This window comes from Protopterus annectens, chromosome 5.part1 (assembly GCF_019279795.1).
Source record: "Protopterus annectens isolate FY-2018-M chromosome 5.part1, PAN1.0, whole genome shotgun sequence".
In the NCBI taxonomy this organism is placed as follows: domain Eukaryota; kingdom Metazoa; phylum Chordata; order Ceratodontiformes; family Protopteridae; genus Protopterus; species Protopterus annectens.
Window position 1 is genome coordinate 522746164 of NC_056736.1, and position 24147 is coordinate 522770310.

Here is a 24147-nt window from a genome sequence, read left to right on the forward strand (position 1 = left end):
ATAGCTAAGATAAAAATGCAGGAAAATGAATTAAAAATTAGGCACAGGCTCTTCTCCCTGATATATTAAAAAAGAGGAATTTAAGGAATGGGTAGTAGAAATTATTCAAGAGTTACTATGGAAGATAGAAATGTCTTCAGAAGATACAGCTAGGGACTGGGATAAAAATTAAAGAGGAGTTTAAAAATAGGTTATAAATAAAAGAAAAAGAGATATGGTTAAGAAGTAACAAATTACTTAGAGGTACTGACAAAGGTTAAAGTATTGCAGAATAAGGTGAATATCACAGAACAAGAAGATGCACAACTGTAGAGTGCTAAAGGGAAAATAAGGGACCACCTGAATAATATGCATGAGTTTAGAAAGACTGCTGTTAAGCAACTGTTTAGTGATAATAACTCCAAAGCGCAAAAACTTTTAGTACAACTCAGGAAATAAAAAGTAGAAAGGGTTGTTGCCATGCTTAGTCAGCCTATAACAAAAAATAAGAGATTCTGTAGAGAGAATTGAAATATTTCAGAAATTTTATGAAAATCTGTATAAAGCAAAGTAATGTGGAAATATAGAAAAAGCACAAATGGAAACATTTAGAGGTTGATGAGACTCAATTATTGGCAGTTAGGATAGGAGGAGATGAGATAAAATGGTGATATATAATCAATCCACAGGAAAGTCTACAGAAATAGATGGGATTCCTGTGGAAATTTGGAAGCTAGGTGGGAAAAAGTGATAAAGATCTAGGAGATTTTATTTAACAGTATTTTAAAATGAGGGGAAGCATGGACATCCTAGAATAAAGCTGTGGTGGCTGTAATACCTAAAGAATGGTAAAGACGCATCAGATCCAGCTTCATAGAGGCCCATTTTGATTCCAGACCATGATTATAAAGTGTTTATGTTGATAATGGCTCAAAGAATGGCAACAGTGTTGCCAAAATTGATGTACATGAACCAATGTGGTTTTGTGGAGGGGAACAAGCATTTTACAAACTTTATACAAGAATGATGATCCAGAAGGAAGCAGAATGTAAGAAAATACCTCTGTTGTTGTGTCATGATGCAGAGAAAGCATTAGACAGAATAAATTGGGATTTTGTAAGTAGGGCAGTGGAGGCATTTGCATTCTTTGACACAACAGTAAGGTTAATTAAGTGAATATATCAGGGATTGGAGGCAAAAATTAAAGTGGGAAGGTTCTTCTCTAACACAGAGGAATCAGGCATGGGTGTCCTCTTTCCCCTTTGTTATTTACATTATATTTAGAACCACTGGCAAAGAAACTCTTCTTTTTCTTTATCATCTGTATAATTCTTGTGATCTGTATAATTTTATGCTGTTATACAGTGTACATTTATGTGGAGCTTTTCTCCCTGGGCCTCCGCTGAAAATGGGCAACTAGCCCAGTCAGATGTCCCCGATAAACAAATGTTAAATAAAATAAGGGACACAGAAATTCAAGGATATAATGGATATGGTAATCAAAAAATGCTGGCCTTATTTGCAGATGATATTATTTCTTTACTTGATAAAACCAGAAAAGGATGTTGCAGTATTGTGAACATTGCATAACAGTTTCAAGTCTTTCCAGGATATAAATTAAAGGAAGATAAAACAAAGGCTATAGCTGTAAAGTAGGTACCCAAACACAAACTGGTTTAGTAATACCCATATTTATGGGGACATCGCAAAATGAAGTACTTAGAGGAGTATGTGTTAAAAAAAGATTCTGTTATGGCAGCTAAGGATATGTGGGAAGAGTCTAAAAAGCTAATACAAACACTGAGAAACTGGAAGCTCTTTAATGGATATGGATAACAAGATACAAGCAGTGAAAATAGGTCAGGCATATTTTTAAAAACCAGAGGAGAAGTTGTGGATAGCAATTAATCAAGAGTTGAAAGACTTTATCTGGGAGAGAAAGGTGGCAAGAGTCAAATGGGATAAGACGATCTTTCCAATAAAATAAGGAGGACTGGGATTACTTGATTTGAAGGGATATTTCAGAGCAACACAGTTAAGGCTCCTATACACATAACAAGCAAAAGGTTAAAATTCAAAGTGGAAATTGATGTTGAAACAAGGGAGAAGCTCAAGAAATAAGGAGAGAGTGGGATTTTGGATGCAGATACTTAAGGAGAATAACAATAGTCATACAGAATATTATATTCATAAAGTTGCAGAAAGTATTCTAAAAACTAATTAAACACAGTAATGGGGAAAGGAGATTGGCTGATAGGGATGACTGCAATTAGTGGTACAGAGAATAGGGAAAAGGGGACTGGAATTTACTGGAGAAAACTGGCAAAGAAACTAAGGTATTGGGAGCAAATAATTCATGATGGAAACATAAAAGAATGGGAAGAGGCCAAGAATACATTTGGACTGCAGGCAAAGACTGTCTTCCTACCAAGCCTTGATATCAGAGTACAGGTAAAGAGAAAGGAATATGGGAATGCTAAGTGAAAGACTAACCCTAGTAGAGTTTTTAGTTGAATCTAGAACAGAAGTTGCTATTAAAAAAGAGATAATTAGTAGGGCATATAAAATATTGCATGAAAACTATAGAAATTAAGCAGAGGATGTTAGAAAAGATTGAGAAGATAGATCAGATAAGCAATTCACAAAGAAACAATAGGAGGAAATATGTATGACTCCCAAATATTCAACAAAGCGTAGAAAATTTAGAATTTTTGCTTGGAAGTGTTTGAATGGGCATTTTTGTGGCCCAAGCAGACTCCATACAATGTTTCTTCAACTAAATGGCAAATTTTGAAGGCATGATAGGGAAGAAAGAGGTAATTGTGAACACATTTTTGGGAGCATAATGAGCTGGCAGACTTAAAAATTCCCTACAAGCCACAATGTCAGAAATACTGGGTCAGCAAATTGATAGGTTCATAGGTTCATAGGAGTGTACGAGGCTAATGGCTCTGGGGTCTTTACAAGCCTAGCCCAAAAGATTCCCTGGCAACATGCCGCCCGACATGATTTCCCTGTGCCTCTGCCCAGCGGGGCCACTGAAATGATCCCTGGGATGAATTTTCTATCTCCCATCCACTCATCAAGATTTCTCTTGAAGAGGGCCACTGAGGTGCTTTACTTGACATGTAAGGGAAGTATATTCCAGAGAATGGGCAGTCTCTGGGTTAGGAACCTGTCCCGCCAACAAGTTCTGTTGATTGTGGTAATGAGGTTGAGGTCTCTGGTCGGTGTGGTACAGAGGGATAGGGATTTCTTTAGATGTAACATATATATATGGTTTTGTAGGTCAAGCGATATAATACCGAGACAAGTTGGAGTTTTTTTAGTCTACCCGCATAGGGCAAGTGTTTAAGGCCTAGGATCCTCTTAGTGAGGTATTTTTGTGGTCTTTCTAGTTGCTGCATATGTCTAGTGAGGTACATGTCGAATGGGGCATTGTACACGATAATTGGTCTAATGAGAGAAGAGCAAAGAGAGAAAATGACCTTTTTCTTCCTGGAAGCAAAACCTTTTGTAATGAGATGTGCCACATAGAAGGGTTTTCTGACCACAGTAAATAAAAAACAGATAAAAACGGATGAGCGCGCTTTCGCTTAAAGCTTCATCAGATCCATGATAGGTGTTACTCTCTGAGAGCATTTATACATAAATTCAAAAAACTGATGGCCAATCTGGCTTCAGCACCAATTATTACCTTAATTGATTGGCCATCAGTTTTTTTTGAATTTATGTATAAATGCTCTCAGAGAGTAATACCTATCATGGATCTGATGAAGCTTTAAGCGAAAGCGCGCTCATCCGTTTTTATCTGTTTTTTATTGGAGAATAAACCAGAGTTGAATATTAGATACTCCTGCTTTTGCTCCGTTTTTACTATTGGTGAAATTTATATTTTTAAAGAAAAGTGTAGCTATGGAGCATTTACTTGGTTGGCTTGCAGTGAACCTTTTGTTTCTGACTTTCTGTAGAATGTCAGCATCATTTGGGGAGCTAATAATGGCTTCCAGTTTGCAGTCTTCAGCGAACTTGGTCAGCCAGAGTCCCTTGGTTTTGGCCTGGACTTCAGAAAAGTAGATGCCAAACAGGATAGGACCAAAGACCAAACCCTGTGGGACTCCACTCATGACTGGTCGGTAGTCTGACTTGGAGTCCGCTGCTTTCACTTTGTTTGTTCTATCCGTGAGCCAGTTTGCAACCCACCTTGTGACATAGGGGTTGATGGCAAATTTAGTGTGTTTATCTATGATTCCTGAGGAGTCTATAGTAGAACATCGAAGCTTTAAAACTTTGAATGTTCTAATAATGACCCCTTATTCAGTGAATGTTGAAAATAGCGAAGCTGCAGAACACCGAATTTCTTCCTAGGGAAGGAATTCAGTTGGCTGTTTCTGTAGCTTCGCTATTTTCAGCACTGCATTGGAAAGTTACGGGTCGGGATCATAAGTGTGCGATTGTGTGGACGTGAAGGTTAGGGCATGGGTTAGGTGAGTTAGGGTTAGGGCGTGGTTCAGGTAAGTGTGCGATTGTGTGGAAATGAGGGTTAGGGTGGGGCGCAAGTGAGGGGAGGGTGCGATAGTGACGAACCTTAGGGTTAGGGGTTTGGGTTAAGGTAAGTGGATAGATAATAGTGTATGTATAGTTTAGTGTAGGGTTAGATGTAGGATTTTAAGTGTGTGTGTGTGGATTGCAGTTTATTTGGTGTGCTTGTGTTGTGTGTATGTATGCTGGAATAGGAAATTTTTTCCCTGGGAAAAAAATTTGCTGTTCTGCATGTTCGATATTGTCAGCGTTCGATGAACAGGGGTTGATATTAGAACATTCAAAGTTTTAAAACTTTGATGTTCTAATATAGACCCGATTCCTGAGTGAGGAATTGTATCGAAGGCTTTGGCCAGATTGAGGTAGGCTGTGTAAACTACCTTGCCTTCGTCCACAGCTCTGGTGACAGACTCAAAGAAGTCTACCAGGTTGAGCAGCCAAGATCTATCCTTAACAGATCCGAACTGCATGAGGTCTAGAGTCTGGAGACTCCCTATGTCCTTGAAGTCACTAAGGAAATGATTTTTTGAGCCAGGATATGACAGCTGAATTGCATAGATAGAGTAAGGCCTTGCTAAGCTTATTTCTGGTGACTGGCAAGAAAGCAATTACTAGAAAATAGAAATCAAAGTCTAAACCAACTATATTTGAAGTAGTGAATATAGTAACAGAGATAAAAGAACTAAGAGCAAATTACACAGAAAAAAAAATTGAATTCTGCGAATACATGCAGAATAATGAAATAAAACAATGGCAGCAGAAACATGGCAGAATACTATATGCAGAATAACGTTTTGGAGGGGGGAATACATTTAAGGGAAGGCAATAACTGAGTGATCTCTGTAATGCTGGATTGATAATAACTGTATACAAGATTATATGTGATGTATAATGTTTGTAACTGAGAATAAGTCAATATGGTTTGTTTTCATTTACATAAATGTCTGATTGACTATGTCATGCATAATTCAATAAAATATGTTTAAAAAGGAAGGCATGAGTTAAGACGTACATTTAAATATGCATAGAAAAATCCATTTTCTTAGAGAAAACATTTAATATCCACTCTGAAGAAATAAATTACATGAAAGAAAAACACATATCTAAAGTTAAAGCTTCTCTTCCCAAGTTCTTAACTAACAGAACTACTGAACCTTAAACTACTGATCACATGTGGAGATAAACTCACAGTTCTGTATATTGCTAGCTCTAGGGAAGCTCTCCCCAACTGTCCTGTCCATCAACTATTTGACTTCTTCCTTTTTGATACAGAAACCCCATACACAGTTAAGCAGAATTCCACATTTACCTGACTAAATTTACAGATGATTGCAAATTAGGACCTGTCATTGAATCTCATACTGACACAAATGTTCTCCAGGAGGTCTGACACAAACAACTGGTGTCGAAGTCATGGACAAAAACTAAATGCCAAGAAATGCATAACAACATCCTTTGGGAAGTCATCCATCCCTGGTAACTATCATTTTGACAACATACCCCTTAGAGTTGATCCAGTAGTCAGGGACTTAGGGACACATACAGATTGTAATCTAGACTTTGATCATCACGTGTCTACAGTGGTGAGGAAATCATTCTATGTTGCACAACTTCTAAACAAAGGTATGGCATCTAAGTCCAAGGAAGTAATTGTTCCACTTTATTCGGCATTCATCAGACCTATCATTGATTACATTGCCCCCTTTGCTATGTACCTAACCAGGCATATCCAACAACTGAACATCCACAGAGGTTCCTCACTAAAAGAATATAGGGCATAAGTAATATGTCCTAAACAGACCACCTCAAGGCCTTATCCTTATATTCTGTCTCCTACAAGCTTTTGAGGGGAGATCTATGCCTGGCATGCAGGGCATTGTCAGACCCCACTCTGATGGACCTCCTGCATATCCAAAAAACAAACAGTATCAATATTACCCGTTCTAAGGACTTAAACCTTGCCTGTGATATAAATAGGACCTGCTGGAGAGATAGGTATGTATCCCAGAGGCTACCCCATCTATGGAACAGGCTCCCCATCCATGTGAAGCAGAGTTCCTCCCTAATCCAATTCAAGTGCAACTTCGACAACTGGATAGGAAGCTGGAAATTCATCCCTGGTTTGGCATCTATGTCTCTGATGCAAACAGGTAACCTGTAAATGGTTCATCTCCCAGGCCCATGCTTACACTTATCAAGGGTATCAGAACTCATCAGAGATTTGGAATCCATGGCTAAGCTTAAAAAGGCCCTTGTGGTCTTTAGCCTAGTACACACCTATGAACCTGCTAATGTTTTTGTTTTCCTTTTGTGGGCCAGCTATAGCCTTACAAAATCTTCTAAATGCCCTTTTACAGTTTTAATTTCCTGTCTTAGGAATACTCCCAAACCTTATCACATGGCAGGATAATTATTGTTTATATTTCACATATACAGTATACATTTCACATCCTATTTATAACTGATGTAGTTTCCAGCAGTATGCAGTTACAAATTCCAGTTAAAAACTTCATATTTTTTTTTATACTTCATGTAAAAAGTCAAAAGTTTTCACATCTTTTCGTGACACTGAAAGTACACTCTGAAGATTCAGTCACCTATTTTAGTTTGCATTCTGCATGTCTTATCAGGCTTAAGTGCAGCTCACAGGTCTGTCACACTCTGATTCAGTTACTTTCTAAATCATAACATATGCATCTTTCAGCTATATGAGAACATTGGGTAGAACAGCTACCCATACCTTAAAAAGCTGCAAGCTGAGGACATTAAGCAACTGAGTGGCAGATGCATGTATGCTTCTGAGTAACAGACACATTTATGTTTCACAATAAAAAAATGGAACATATGAGACTGTAGACTTTTCTGGATTTACTCAAGTATACTATTTTTTCTGGAATTACCAGTTATCTCTTCTTGAACCATTCCATGTAATATATTCTGCTACTCTTGTTCAAGGAGAAACAAACTTCCAAACAGTTTCAAACATTTGATATATGTACATCATATGTTCTCCAGTAATCTCCATATTTATCATCTCCTTAACCCCTTTCAAGATCACCCTAAAAGGTGTTAGTTAAAGCAGATAAAGTATTTTCCATAAAGTTCTAATGATGTCAGATCTTCAATGATAAATAGTGATGACTGGTAACAGTAAAATATGAAAATTACATATATGTCTGTAAACAGAAACACAGCAATGTTCGGAAGCAGATGGCACTTGCACACATTTTTGTTTTCTGTAATATATTTTATTTTCCATTAGTTGTCTATTTAAATGAGTAAATTACAGCCTTTTAATGAAACATATACCATGAGTGGATAAGTCCAGTATTTTCAAATACTGACTATCTTGGAGGGAAATACTGTACTTAGAAAACGGGAAATGCCACAGAAAACTATTCTGATTTTGAAGTGTTTAATGAAAGTTTACTATCTGTGTTTTCTGCATGAAGCATTTCCTCCAAATTTTACAGAATCCACAGAAGGAAGACTACTGCTTGCAGGTTTTTAGTGACTCAGTGTATTTTGACAGCATACTAGAATGGTCTCAATACAGACCTGCATATGTGTGTTGGGAACTGGTTTCAAACAAAGAAAAATCATACAAGATGTACTTGTTTCTTACTTTTCCTTCTGATTTCTCCACCAATCCCTTTCACATTGTCCTACTATTCCCTATTTCTGACCATTCATTATTCTAATTTGATCTCTGAAAAAATACTAGCTGCATTAATAGCTTCCAGTAAAATAAACAAAAGACAATGTTTCACTGTTTTATTTATTTTCTCTTGTTTCTCACATGTACTTCTACTGTTTTAACTATAGACTGTTTTTCTTTGTATTAAAATTAGTCATTCTACATTACTGATGTTGATACTATTATCCTGTAAAAACATGATACTTTGGTTAATAGATAATAATTTCATATAAATTCTCTCAGTGTATCCTATTGCTATAGCTTCTGTTATCTATTCTGCTAGCTTGACTGATTGTGAAAAAACATTTTGATGTATGCATACATTTTTATAATGGAGTTTTTCTCCCCAAGCCTCAAATGAAAATGGGACTTCAGCCCTGTTGTACTTTCTCAATACACAAACTCAATAAATAAGTAAAATGAATGAATTAATACATACATGGCCATACCAACAGAGGTGACCTGAACTTACATAATCAAATATAACCATTTCATTACGTAGACAATTGGGATCACACATGTACAGCACTATATTGATTTTGTGAGTCTTATGACCTGCATATTTGATGCTGTTTACTCAATTATTTACTTAATTAGCCTCATTTTACTCTCATTGCTTTTTTTTCTGAATTCTGAATGCACTCTGAATTTGATGAAAGTTGTGTGTGTGTGTGTGTGTGTGTGTGTGTGTGTGTGTGTGTGTGTGTGTGTGTGGAGGGGGGGTCCTACTTCTTGAGTATTCTTCACTTTTAATTAAAATGCCTAAGAAGGTATTCTATTATCGGTTTGCTGATAGGTTTCTTGCATTATGTGTAGATACTTTGCCTGTGCCCAAATCACAGATGAAAGCAACATTGGTCCAGTTCATTTACCAAAAAATAAATAATATGCACACAATCAAATCACTTGCTTGCAAAATTTCAGAAATGCATTTGAGAACTTTGGGCATATTTTCCAGTGTAGCTGTATTTCTCAGGTGTTTTCTATTTATTTATTTTATTTACTCAGATAATTTTTATTTTAGATATGAAATAAACAACAAATGAATACTTAATACAATGTACTATCATATTACTTAATAAATTAACTATATACAAATTTACATTCAGCCTGACATATGACAAATGAATGATAAGTTATGCGGTGGTGACGCTGTCGCCTGACAGTAAGACATTGTTCCGTTCGATTCTCAGCTAGATCATCTTCTGTCTGGAGACATGCATGAATGGGCCTACCTTCATTGAAGGTTGTGCATCAGGGCTGACAACTCAGCACATAATCTACTACCAATCATTAGCGGACAGGAGTTCCGCTATGGCGACACCTAACCGGGAAAAGCCAAAAGACACAACAACAACAAGTTATACAGAAGTAGATAAATTAATCTTAAGAAATAATTATTTCAAGAGGAGGTTAGATCCATTTGTAAAGTGTCAATCAATGTTAAAACTTTTTACCAGGGATTATTAGATAATGGCATAGGAAACATTCTTAATTCCTTGGTCTTAACTTCCATTAAAGCCGTCCTCTTCAATAAACACAGAAAATCTTCTCTGCTAGGTAATATGGTAGAATTCCATCTCTTTGTTATGCATTTCCTAGCAATAGCTAGTATTGTCCAAAGTAAATAGAGGTTAGTTCTATTTCAAAACAAAACCTTCAGTCATATACAGTAATATTAAAGCTTTGGTCATAACAAAATTATCTGTATAAATTGCCTGCGTAAAATTATTAACATTTTCCCAAAGGGTTTGAGAAAATGTGAGACCAATTAGCTTTATCAATCTGCTGACATCTCCAACATGCCCCATTACTAGAAGGATTAATTTTTGAAACTTTATCAGGAGTTAAGAAGGATCTATGGAGGAATTTCCCAGTAAATTTTCTCCAATAATGAGAACAAGAGGTCAATTTTACTGAGAGTAATATATCTGATTTATTTTCTGGGCTTAATTGAATCAAATATCCTTCGGTCATAAACTGCCAATATGATGGGTTGAGTAATGTTTTGTAGTATTTTATTAGGTTATACAAGTATGAAGTTTCATTTTTCATATTCTCATTATTATATATAATTCCAAACAGTCTGAATATGAATTTAGGTGGGGTTGAGAAAGAGGAATTATTTATTATCCTACATAGATCCTTGGAGTATGTCAATATATTCTGAAGTATTAACCATTCATGAGAATTTAATTCATAAGTTCACATCATATATTGCATATCTAATACTTGTTGACTTTTTTAAACAATGTAACCAACAAATATTTTTTTCCTGTTCCCAAGAGATGAATATGTCCCTATGAATTCTATCTGGAAAGTTTTTAGTAATACTGAAGGGAATTAGTGTTGAGAACCAGAGCTTTAAATCCATATTCATATTTATACATTTCCTAAAATGATCAAATAAATGATTTATTAGATTTGACCTAGTTAGTTTGGTTATATTATATATTGAAAATTTAAAGTCAATGAGTACCAAAATATATTATCTTTATCCTTTGTAGTAGTATTTTTAAGTAATTTGTGTTTATTTATTATTATGGTTGCATGCAACATTTTCCAGTTGGAGATATAACTAGGACTAATCCATTCAATTATTGTTTTAAGTAGAGTAGCTCTTATATACGATTCAATGTCCAGAAAATGTATTCCTCCCTGATCCCACTGTCTAATATGATGGGCATATGCAATTTTATTTATTTTAGGTTACCATAAGAACCTTAGGAGTATTGCTGTTATTTTCTTATGATAGTTTTTTTAGGAATTAAAAATGTAGCTTGTACTACATACAAAATTTTGGGAAGAAGACCCATTTTAATCATCTGTAGTCTATCTTCAAAAACTATGAATAGGTTATTATATTTGAACACTAGAGAATCTATTGTATCCATGACCTTTTTATAGTTAATATTCATTATATCTTGTATATTCTTACACAGAATTATCCTCAGGTATATTAAAGTGCTACTTGTTCACCTATGATATGATTCTTGTCTATTTGTACATCATTCTTCTTATTTAATAATAAATATTTAGATTTTTGGTTATTAAAACTAAGGACCTGAGATCTTATGAAATTTCTGTATCAAAATATCTAGTTCATCTAAGCCTTCTTTAAAATTCAATAATGTAAGAAGTATATTGTCAGCGAAGAGCATGATCTTAGAATTATATTGTCCAAATATATTTATTTCTTTTATCTTCGGATTATTTTATATTAATATAGCTAATAACTCTATAGCTAATGCAAATAAGATGGGTGACATAGGGCAACCCTGTTTAGTACCTCTTGTAATTTGTATAGCCTCTGAGGTGAAGGGTCCTATTTTAATATAAGCTAAGTTATTTTCATAAACTTTTTAATGAATGTTATAAAGGAGGGAGGAAAGGCATATGCTTCAAGAATTTTAATGAAATAATCCCAGTTTTGTGAATCAAATGTTTTTTCAATATCCAGACTGATTTTCAAAGCTTCTATATTTTCTTTATTTAAATAATCAATTAATGTCAATATTCTTTTAGTGTTGTCATGTGCGTGTCTATTTTGAATAAACTCAGTTTGGTCATTGTTGATTATTTCATTCATTTGGTTTTTCATTCTATTTACCAAGATAGACAAATATTTTATAGTCATTATTTAACAATGAAATTGGCCTATATGAACTAGCTTCTTTATTTTCTTTTAAAATGTGGATGATTAAAGAGTATCTCCATGAAGGGGGAATTATTGCGTGGGTTTGAATTTTAATTAGTGTTTTGTGTACTAATGAGATATGTTTGGGAAACAATTTGTAAATTTCTGAGATTAAAACGTCCATTCCAGGAGATTTACCAGATTTAATTTCTTTGATTTTATCAGTAACTACTTTGTGTGTAATGGGTTTTTGTAAACTTTCAGGGATTGGTTTAATATTAGAAATCATATTTTCTAAGTTGAAATGGTCTGTTGTAATATTCTTACTTTTATAATGATTTCTATAATGACACTTAAAAGCATCTAGTATATCTCCTATTTCCGACACTTTCTTACTTTTTTCTTCATGTAAGATATTAATAACAGAGTTAGCTTTAGATTGCATTTTAACTTTGACAGATAAATTATGTAAATGTTTTGGGGAAGTAGCATAAGAATTTATCTTTAACCTTTCCAAGGTTAAATTAGTTTTATGATTTAATATTTCGTTACATCTTTTATTTAAGTCTTCTATTTTCTTCTTGTTTTCAATCAAATTAATGGACTTTTGGGATTTTTATAATGTGAGTTTTCTTTATAGTTCTTGTAGTTCTGATTCCCATTCCTTGATTCTATTTTTATACCAACCAATCACTTTCCCATAAATGTAAGCTTTAAGTGAATCCCAAACCATTACTTTGTTCACTTCTGAGTTGTATCTTATATCTATAAAGACTAAGTTCATTCACAAACCACTGCATGAATTCTTTTATTTTTGTAATGTACGCAGGAATTCTAGATATAAATGATAGCGGTTTCAAATATATTTGCATTTTTAGAACTAATGAACTGTGATCTGATAGTGGACATGGGATTATTGAGAAAAAAGTAATTTTTGTTTGAAGATCTTGAGAAATTTATATTTTATCTATTCTGGTTGGAGTACCAAATCTATAGTCTTGGTGAGAGAATAATAATGAGTTGTTATCTATAACATTAAAGGTATCTATCAAGTTGAAATTTTTAATAGTTTTGCAGTAGCTGCTAAACGTGGAGATTTTTTATTAGTAGTTTCAGAAGTAGTGGTAATACAATTATAATCCCCTCCTGCCAATAAATTACCTTTAGCTATATGTATAATTTGATCTAGATGTTTCTTAACTGTTCCCATCCCAATACTAGGAAACCAGTATACGTTTCCTAATGTCCACAATCTATTATTATACTTCAAGATGACTATAGCTATAAGACCATCATTATCTACATATGTATGCATTCATTCAGTGATTAAGGAATTCTTTCCCCATAAAATTGTTACTCCCCTCTTCTTAGATTTAAATTTAGAGCATACTAAGGTCATATAATCACTTGGGTCCCATACAAAATTATCATTGTTTTTGAAATGGGTTTCCTGTAGAAGAATTATTTGGGCTCTATTTAACTTTAGGTATCTTAATAAGTTAGATCTCTTACTTGGACTATTTAGGCCATTAATGTTTAAAGATAAGAAAGAAAGTTCCATATCAAATTATTCTGAAGAAGCGATTGAAGTACCATTATCTTTACCTGGACTATCCTCTCCTCTAATAGTAAAATTATTAATTTGTAAACATTCATCAATCCCAGTAAAGCATGTTATCACTAAAGTAATCATCATGTTTAAGTCAGGTTTGGAAAAACTAACTGACGTCCTAAAAACTAAAGTAATTAATGAAATTAAACTAGTTTGAACATTAATCCCTACCCACCATGGAATGAAATACATTGCCAGTCCAACAGATAGATACATCTGAAGAACTTTCACTCTAGCTTCCATTTTCCATTCATTAGAGCTCCATATATACAATATTAAATATTAAAGGAGTCTACTCACTACAATTATTGTGTTTTAAAATGTTTGTTAGCAGAAAGAATTGTTATATACATTAACAACTATATGCTGTTCATCTGTACTTATAAACATATGAATTCTATTATACTGATCATTAAACTAATTCAATTTGTTTGTATCAACATATGTTTCCATATTGGAAATAATAATCATTTGTTTGAAGCACACAAGTTATTTAAAATCATAAACACAAAGACTTGCAGCAAGTAACCTAAATTTTGAAGATTATTACTTCCTGTAACAGATAAGCATACATTTTTAGATACTGTGCATTAAAACTAAAAGCGACTATATAAATTATATCACAACATAATATAACCATTACTTTTATCATGCTTTAGCAGTCATATAAATTATGTAATGAAAGGCTTTCAAGGAATTTAATGTAGTTATATTTACAAAGTGATTTACAACATAACAGTACCATGTATATGAGTTTGGATGTTTACAGCATTCTGAATGCATAGTTCACTTAATGTTATATTTGTTAAATATACTACAAGTATTAAGCTTTTTTAAGCTTTTTATACTCATTTATAAGATGAAACTAAATAAAGATTTCTCTTCTGTTTCCATGAAAGATATGTTCGTGCTTAAAAACAAGGAGTGGGCCCATAGCCAATGAAATCCTTTCCTGCTTGTTGCTATGACAATAATAAACATCTCAACAGCTTATGAAAAGCTTATGACAGTACATGTAGCTCGTGTGAGCTGCAGTCCTAAAAAATCTTCATTTTTAAACTCACGAGCTCTTTTTTTTTCCCACCCATACATTTCACTAAGAGTATACAACCAGTTTGGTAACCGCAAAACTACAAAACAATCAAACTAAAGGATAAAAACGTGCTCCGGCACTATGAAGGCTGTCCAATACCTTGGGTGCAAGTAACTGCCACGTAATAAAGTTTAAATAAATTCAAATAAATTTATTGCACACAAAAAGCAAAAAATAAAAATAATTAAATAAAAAATGTATATATATATATATATATATATATATATATATATATATATATATATATACTTTAAATACAGATTAAGCGCTTTCGTCTCCATATAACGGAGACTTCATCAGAATGGATGTTTGGAGTTTTGAATGTAAAATATGAGTTTCGTCAGCAGAGTTTGTTTTATTATTTTTGTCTTATTATTGCTTTATTACAGTTGCAATACTGTACACAACATATGCATACCAATGCTGTTGTACTCTGCATTCTAAATACATATCTAGTAGTCTATGGATGCAATCGCATTTTACTTCTTTGTAATTTGTTTTTACTGTAACGTAACCAATCACCCACATCCATTTACTGCCTCAATTAGGTGATTTACCTTGTTAAATGTGTGTTGAGGCATATATAAGGAAGCTTGGTGTATGTGTAATTTATTCTGATGAAGTCTCCGTTATATGGAGACAAAAGCGCTTAATCTGTATTTAAATATATATATATATATATATATATACGTTTTTTATTTAATTATTTTTATTTTTTGCTTTTTGTGTGCAATAAATTTATTTGAATTTATTTAAACTTTATTATGTGGCAGTTACTTGCACCCAAGGTATTGGACAGCCTTCATAGTGCCGGAGCACGTTTTTATCTTTTATTTTTTATACAACCAGTTTGCCATTTTCCCCTCTTTGCACTTCAATCTCCCTCATGGCAAGGTCAATATATAATTAACCAAAGGGTCATTTAGTAAGACACCACATACACCGCAGGACACGCCATCATCCCTCCCCAAACCAGAACACACACAGACCTGCAACCCATGCAAACAAACAAAGACATAGTCTCAAGCCCAGCAGCAAAGCAACATCATTTCCTTTTACCTATCACCCTTATGTCTCATCACAAGAGTGCGGAAGCTCTCTCACTTAATTACATTGCTGCCACCCAAAGCAGCCGGGATCCCTGTCACAGCATAGTTCCACATAAAGTACATGTTAGCTGTATTCTGCACTCACCCATAGATCATTTCCTGCAGTCAAATCTACCATTCCTTAAAAAAAAATATTTCAGCTTAATCAGCGCCACAAATAACGGTCTTCTGTTCAGCCACGGTCGGACAGTTCTTGACAATAACCAAGACTAGCATCAGTACATTAAGACAAATAAGCTTCACTATGAAAAGACTTGGACTCAAAACGAGCCCACTTTCCAACATCTTTATTTATGGCAGCTATGAATAAATCAACCCCACATCACTTCAATGTTAAATAACACCCCACTTGCATTACTTAATTTAATACGGAAGTAATTCGCAGTTATCATAGACTTGTCGGAAATACATTCTAACAATTTCATTGGAGTGTCAGTATACAGTTTCATCGGATTTAAAGGGATAAAACAATTAGTGACTAGGGTTGAGCTCAGCCACAGTAAATATCAATAAGAATTTAATAAAAGAAATAGTTAACAAATAAATAAAGAGGGGACCAGCAAATTGAGCACTACAGGTTACATAGCATAAATATTAACTTTGATTATACTGAATTGTATTTAGTTACTATGTCAAATAGTCAATCCTTAACATATGTTTAGAAGTAGGAAAAAGAAAAAAAGAAACAAGAGAAACATAGAAAGACAAGAGACAAAGGGAAAAAAGAAAAGTGTCAGAAAGAGATGATTTATAACTAATATATATCTAGATTTGTAAGTCCTGTGTGAAAAGATATAGGAAACATACCTTTCCCTGTATATATGTGGTATATGTATGCATGAGCTTAGAGGTTTTGAAACATATTAAATCCATTTCAAAGTTTTAACGGTTAGGTTGCAGCTGATACTTTGAGAGATTTTACAGATGTTGGCACTTTAGATTCCGTTTTCTGCTTCTTCTTTTTGACATCAGTCCAGCCATTTTTATCAGTGGTTCTCTTCAAGGATGGGGATGCCCATTCCATACCTTCTGAAATGGTTATGATGTTGTTGTTTTTGATGAATTGTTGGGCTTCTTGCAGAGTGTTGAAGGTTCTCATCTCACTTAGGTGCAGTATCTTTATTTTTGCAGGAAAGGCTATTTGAGCTTTAATATTATTCTGTTTAGAGTTTTTATTAGTGGCCATACCTTTTTCCTCTGTTCCAGCACTTTAGTGGAGTAGTCGTCATCGAATCTTATTATATTTTGATTGTATTTAACAGGACTTTTCCTCCATGCTGTTTTTAACACCAGTTCTTTGTCCATGAAAGATAAAAATTTTATTATAATTGACCTTGATGGCACAGAGGACAATGATGGGGTTGATGCCGAAGTTTTATTTCCTGTGTTTTCTATTTATGATGCAGCACAAACTAGTGACCTATTTGTCTGTATGATTATCAGGTTATTAAGTGCTCATCAAAGAATATCAGTTATGAATGCATGAAGATACCATAGGTTATGCTCCTTTTAATTAAAGACATTATGTGAAGTATTGCTTGCATGTCCATTTTTTATTAAGTGTATCTCCTGAATTACTGTAGAAATAATTTGCAAAAGATATTATGGCATTTACTGAATGCTACTTTAATCACATTTTACTAATATTATAGTCATATATGGATGGAATCCTCCACATAAATGATACATTCCATTTTATGCTGAAGGTTTTCTCCCTAGGTACCTTCTGTACATGAACTAGGCTTGGCAACACAGGCAAATATTATTAACAAACTATAATTAATTAATAAGACAATGATTATACTTCTGCTAAATTACTTGCATATATAGATTTATATTGGTGTAAATTAGATGTATTGCCTTTTCATCTGGGTTGTGCCTGAAATGGTCTTCATATCACACCACCTACCCAATTAACAAATGCATAAATAAATAAATAAATAAATAAATGCATATATACTTAGCCTCTTCCTTGCAGATTAAAATCTACCATTGGAAGCAGTTCCCTATTACTCTGCATGTTTTTTTTTTTGGCTCATATTCCCGTTTAGGCAGTAACACTTGTGCCATGCTCTGATATGTAGAAACTACCTTCTGCCCCTCCTTACTGCACAGATCTGCTCCTTTTCACTCATTCTACATCACTGTAGCTGTTTGCATTTGGGTTGAAACACCTTTTTTTCTTTACTAAATAGGTTTTCATGTGTCCACTAAGTTTTTAGTATGCATGTATCTTGCTGTCTACTAGGAGCTCCTAAGTATATAAAATGACTTATTTACAAATTTTAATATTTTTTTACCATACTGAATTTGTTCACACTTGTGCTCAACAATATGCTAGTCTAAAATCTGAATCAGAATACTCATGCAATGGAAAACACATATAGACTAGTCTTGGCTAAAAAATGTTACACAATACATTTATTTTACATTTGTTTACCGGGAAATTCCAACTGGACACAGGTCCATTTTCAGCAGAGGCCCGGGGAGAAAAGCTCCACAATACAGTACAGTACATGAGAGAAGAGAAAAAAAATAGAGCATACTTATAGCAAACATACACAATATGTTAGAGATTAGCAATTCTTATAGTAGGCAGTCATTGTGGTACATAATAACTTAAAACAGCATTTGAATTATTTTTACAGATATAAGTTTTGTCAAGTAAATATCAACAGGTTCACAAGCTTTCAGGGGAACTGTTTATACTTAGCTATACACAGAAACATTCTCTTAGTTTGGGTTAGCCTGGTGAGTGACATGAACATAGCCAGTCACTTAAATATTGGCTTTTTAGGAGTTTTTTGAAATAAATAAAGGATGTGGTAGAAGGTATTTGGCTTGTTAGTGTGCTTCAGGTTTTTAGCAATGATGCTGGCAAAGAAGGATTTACAGACATCATTTCTATGTTGGATGGCAGTTATGAGGTTCTGGTTACTAGATCTTACATGATCTTACATGATAATAAAAGTGCAGACTCAATAGACAGCAGTAGTATAATGGATTTAACTCAAATAAAAATTACGTCTAAAAACTCTGCTGTATGATGGTAACTCTGAAGTATCTAGTATCAGTGAGATAAACTGCATGAACAGGCTGGTATTAAAAGTCTAACTCTTTCACAGTACTATGCAAGAAATGTTCTGCAACTTACAGTCAAAAGCGGTACTGGCCATGAGGTGTGTAGTCGGAGATACGTCAAGACCCTGGATCTCTCCAGAATGGAATGAGAAAAGACATTCTGGATCTTGGGTCTAGAGGAATGCAGAATGAAACATGTTAATTAGCTGGTGTGTTTCTAAGATAAATACATAGAAGTTACAGTCAGAAATACATATTATTTCATTTATATATTTATTTGTTTGTTTTGTTTATTTAGTAACTAACTTGGTATACTTATCCAAAAGATGCTTTTTCATATTACAAAGTGATACTTACAGTGTGTCTGTGAAGTCTGGCCAGGACTCCAGAAAAAGTACAGTTTAAGATACTTACTATAACAGTTGACCTTAACTGAGACGTTAGTGTAACTTAACTGAAAAGTTAGTGCAAGAGCACATCATCACATGTATGCTCACCCAACTACTGCTTCCTGCAATCCAGCTTAATTTTCTGTGTTGTTTCATATTTCCTTCTCAGAACCAGTACTGGTCTTACTCATTTCTGTGAAGCAGAAGTATAGCAAAGGTAGGGTGAAGGTGTGGGGAGGGGGCAGCCTCTCCAGGTATGTGGTGTTAGTGGGAGCAAACTGGAAGTGTAGTCCCTGCATTATTTCTGTACAAACATTTCTGCAAGCCGGTACATGAAAAAATGACTGCAGTTTAGCCTTCAGTGTGGTGTGGCAGAGCTGTAACAGGTCAATTTCTACTAATGTCGCAACTGGCTTCTTACAATTTAAAAGTGAAGCAGACCTTTTATTTATTTTTTTGCTCTCAGGGAAGAGATTAGGGGGTGGGGGTGGGGTGAAGATCTGGCCTATAATTTTTTTGTTCTTCACATGAAGATCTGAGTGAGTTCCACACCACATCGGGAACTGGCACCGGGTACTGTTGTGAGCCTCACATACAAGCCCCAGCATTGTCATGCAGTCTCTTCACCTCTCTTAGCCTGCAAACCTCAGTGAGAAGTGTATCTGTGATAGACAAATGCCTAACAGTGATCTAAACTATTATCCAACAGTAAGTATTCAAAAGTATTTAAAAACATTCAGCTTGATAACCATGTAAACATTCCCATACTGGAGGAAAGCATGGGAAGCCACACTGTTAATCTGATGTCTCATGAAAGATCTACTGTTATGGTAAGTATCTTATACAAAGTACAGTTATGTAAGTAAACTTACCATAACAATAGATGTTCTAATAAATCACTGTTGCAGTAAACTAAACTATATAGGTTATATCCTGCCAAGGATATGAACCCTGGCCAGCTTTCAAAACTTCAGGGAACCTTCCATGTGCCCTAACCAGTGTCCACTGTAGGGCTCAGGCAGAGCCACATAAAAGCAATAGTTAGGGCACCAAAAGTTTCAGAGCTTTCTTGCCTCAAGGAAGGAAGCTAGAGCCATGAACGGAAAATGTACAAAAGGAAAAATGCATCATACACACATATGTAATTATATACAAAAGAGCATATACATTTATTCCCTGGAAATAGTGATCTATTACATTTACTGTTATGGTAAGGTTATTTATACAACTTTAATATGTTCCACGTAAGATCACAATAGCCTAAGCTGTATGGGTAGATGACCAAATCTGAGGATTATATAGGAAGGTGGAAAGCATGTAAGAATCCAGAAGCCCCTGGAGAATAGTCCTAGCAAAGCTTGTCTGGACCTGGAAAAAATAATCCAGTTTGTAATTGTCTGAGCGAATATCTCCAGAAAACCAAGTTGCTGCCTCTAGAATACTTCTAGAGTCCGTCCCTTTCCAAAAAAGCCTCAGAAGATACCAGAGCCCTGGTAGATCCCTGACCCTATTTGGGAGTAACTGATTATGGCGAGAACACCAAAAAAAAAAATAGCATGAGACAACCTTCAAGAAATTATCTGCTTTAACACTCTGTTCTTTTTTCTTACCTTCAAAGGAAGCAACTAGCTGACTGACCTTCCTGAAGAATTTTGTTCTGTCCAAGACCAAGACCAAGCACTATCTGAGATGGCTGTGGGCATCCAGAGTATGCATACTGCTGCAGGCTCATGGCTCAAACAAGTGAAGAGACCATACACACAAACTTAACAGCTCCAGAAACACTAGATTCAGGGATCTTAATGTCACTTGTGACAAACAGAATGTACTGGAGAGAAAGATACATGTCCAAAGTATCTCCACACTATGGAACAGGCTTTGCATCCATGTAAAACAGAGTCACTAGGCTATCAGCCCAGAGGTAATTTCAAGCCTAGCTGTTTCATCCCAATGTAATACCAATGATACTCTAGTCAAAACCCAGGATTGTATTTAGTAATGACTACCCATGTCCAGGAGGATCGTGGGCACTCTCCTGGGTAAGAATTTGCGGTGCCTCATCCACTCGTCCAGGTTCCTTTTGAACAGTATCATAGAGGTGCTCAGCTTCACATGAAATGGTAGCCTATTCCAAAGATGCAGCAGTCACTGGGAGACAAATCTGTCCCTCCAGCATGTCCTATTCAAGTTGGAGGCTATATTAGGTCCCTGGAATGGGTAGCTTTAGTCCCATTTCATTTACAGATGTGCAGCAAATTCATTAGGTTTGGATTGGAGCTGTAAGACAGGCATAAGTCTCCCCTAAGAAGTCTATACAATACTAAGTATAGTGACAGAGAATTTAGTCGGTCTGTGTAAGGCAGGAGCTGGAGTCCCTAGATCTTCTTAGAAACCTCTAAGGTCTCTCCAGTTGCTGCAGGTGCTTTGTACAGTACACGCTGAAAGGGATGTTATACTCGATTATGGGCCTGATTAGTGACGAGTATAGAGGGGTCACAATGTCTTTTGTTTTAGAGGTGATCCCTTTGCTAATCAAGTGTTTTGCGTAGAAAGCCTTCCTTACTGCAGTAGACACATGATGGTTAAAGTTAAGGTCGCAGTAAACTTGTGATCCCAGATCCCTTACCACTTCATAGGTACTTGGGGTATTATTGTTTATTTGATAGTGTCAGGGGTCAGTGTTTTTGCTCAAGGGAAGGATGATGCATTTCTTTGCATTCAGTTTGAGAACGTGGCTAAGACATCAGTTCCTAGTCTGTGTAAGACCCTCCTGAGGTATACTGACATCATTTGGGATTCAATAATTGCACCCAGTTTGCAGTCATCTGCAAACTTGGTCAGCCACAGCCTCTTAGTTTTGGCCTGAACTTCTAAGAAGTATACATCAAACAGTAGGGGCCCAGCTATGACCCTTGTGATATCCTGATGGTGACAGATCTGCTGGATACTGTGGAGTTACCCACTTTGATAGTGTGTGAGCCCGCTGGCAACCCATCATACAACAAAGGGGTTTACATTCAGTTTGTTAAGTTTATCGGTAATGCCTGAGTGTGGGATTGTGTCAAAGGCCTTTGCCAAGTCGAGGTATGCTGTGTGCACAGATTTGCCCTCATCAATGGCCCTGGCCACATTTTCAAAGAAATCCACCAGGATTAACAGGCAGGATCTGCCCCTGATGAAGCCAAATTGAGTCAGGTCCAGGGTTTGGTGGTTGGTTATGTCTTTATTCCTTGGCCTTACAGATGAGGCTGGTCATACTTATGGGTCTATAATTCCCTGGGGCTGTTACTACACCACCTTTTTGAAGGATAATAACTATTGTTGTTCTTCATTCTGCAGAAGCCAAACCTGTGCTTAGCCTGTGATTGAATAGGGTCCTTAATGGTGATGTTAGTTCATGTTTTAGTTTGCTTAGAAGACAGCCTAGAATGCCATCTGGTACCATAGAGGCTGTTTTTTTTTTTTTTTGCCTTAGACAAGGCTTTAATGACCTGCTTTTTGGACATGTAGGATTGCTAAATTTTTCTCAAAGTTACCCTTAGAGGATTTGACATGATGTCGTATTTGCCTGTTGAGGCTCTGGAGGATGTTTTTCCATTCTTGGGGCCTCGCCTTAGTTTTCTTAGACAGCAACCTTTTGCATTTGTTGTAAAGTTTGTTGATGCTGAATGTCCACCAGGATGGCTTGCTTTTACTTGGGGCTCTGGCTTCAATTCTCTCTGGAACAGTCAAGGCTATACACTTATACAAGTGATTGTACAGGGCTTTAGTGTAAGCTTTGTTGTAGTTACTAGAGGAACAGTCAAGGCTATACACTTATACAAGTGATTGTACAGGGCTTTAGTGTAAGCTTTGTTGTAGTTACTAGAGTGGGGCTTGGAAGGCATTTATACCTTCCCCTAGGAGGGTATTGTTTGCCTTGGTGAAGTTTTTAGTCTGACTTCTCCCTCTGTAAATTATGGTGATAATGCCAGTTTGAAGGTGACTGATTTGTGGTCAGATTTGACTAATGATGGTCTGACAGTTGTGGCGGTGCATCTGTTTGTCATGTTAGTGAGGACCAGATCTAGTATGTTTGTTCCTCTTGTTGGGGTTTGAACAATTTGTTCCAGGGCATTTGAGTTGACAAACTCAAGGAACTTTCGCACTAGTGAGTTAGGGCTAGAGTAGGTTTCCAAGTTAATAGGTTCATAGGTTCATACTAGGCTATCTGCCCAAGGGCATTTATAAGCCTAGCCCATAGTTATGTGGCTTTCGCCACCCCTTTAGTTTGAAATAAAAACTATGCCTATCATTTTGCTGTGCCTCTGTCAAGCAGTGACACTGAAGTAATCCCTGGGGTATATCTGCGATCTCCCATCCACTGGTCAAGATTCCTCTTGAACAAGGCCAGCGAGGTGCTCTGCCTCACATGTACCAGAATTTTGTTCCACTGCACAGGGAGTCTCTGGGTGATGAATCTGTCCCTCCAGCACGTTCTATTTATAACCGTGTCAAGGTTTAAGTCTCCCGCCCTTGTGGTTCTGAGGGATCTAGATTTTTTGAGGTGAAGCATATTCATCAAATCTGGGTTTGACATGGCCTTATATGTCAGGCACAGGTCACCTCTGAGCAAGCGGTATGAGACTGGAGTTCTTTCAGTCGGGCAGCATAAGACATATTTTTGAGACCCTTTATCCTTTTGGTGAGGAACTTTTGGGGCCTTTCAAGCTGCAGCAGGTGTCTGGTCAGATACATTCCGAACGGGGCATTGTACTCAATCATAGGTCTAATGAGTGATGAGTACAGGGGGACGATGACCTCCCTTGATCTAGATGTGAATCCCTTCATGATCAGGTGGGTGATATAGAAGGTTTTCCTAACTACTTTAGCAACATGAGTGTCAAACGAAAGGCTACTGTCAACCTGGGTCCCCAGATCCCTGATGACTTTTTCTGTGCTCAGTGGATTGCCACCTATATGGTAGCTAGGGGTAACCTTGTTTTTCCCGAAGGGTATGACTATGCAT

The 24147-nt window shown here is 35.7% G+C and overlaps 1 protein-coding gene across 1 annotated transcript in view; it reads right to left on the minus strand.

Annotated features, from left to right (window-relative positions):
• The window catches only part of CFAP44 (cilia and flagella associated protein 44), a 1689287-nt gene that overhangs the window by 832005 nt on the left and 833135 nt on the right, over positions 1-24147 (minus strand). Inside the window, exon 16 of the mRNA XM_044073142.1 lies at positions 18824-18923. Coding sequence (XP_043929077.1) covers positions 18824-18923 — 100 coding nt within the window. The remainder of the gene's footprint in view (positions 1-18823; positions 18924-24147) is intronic.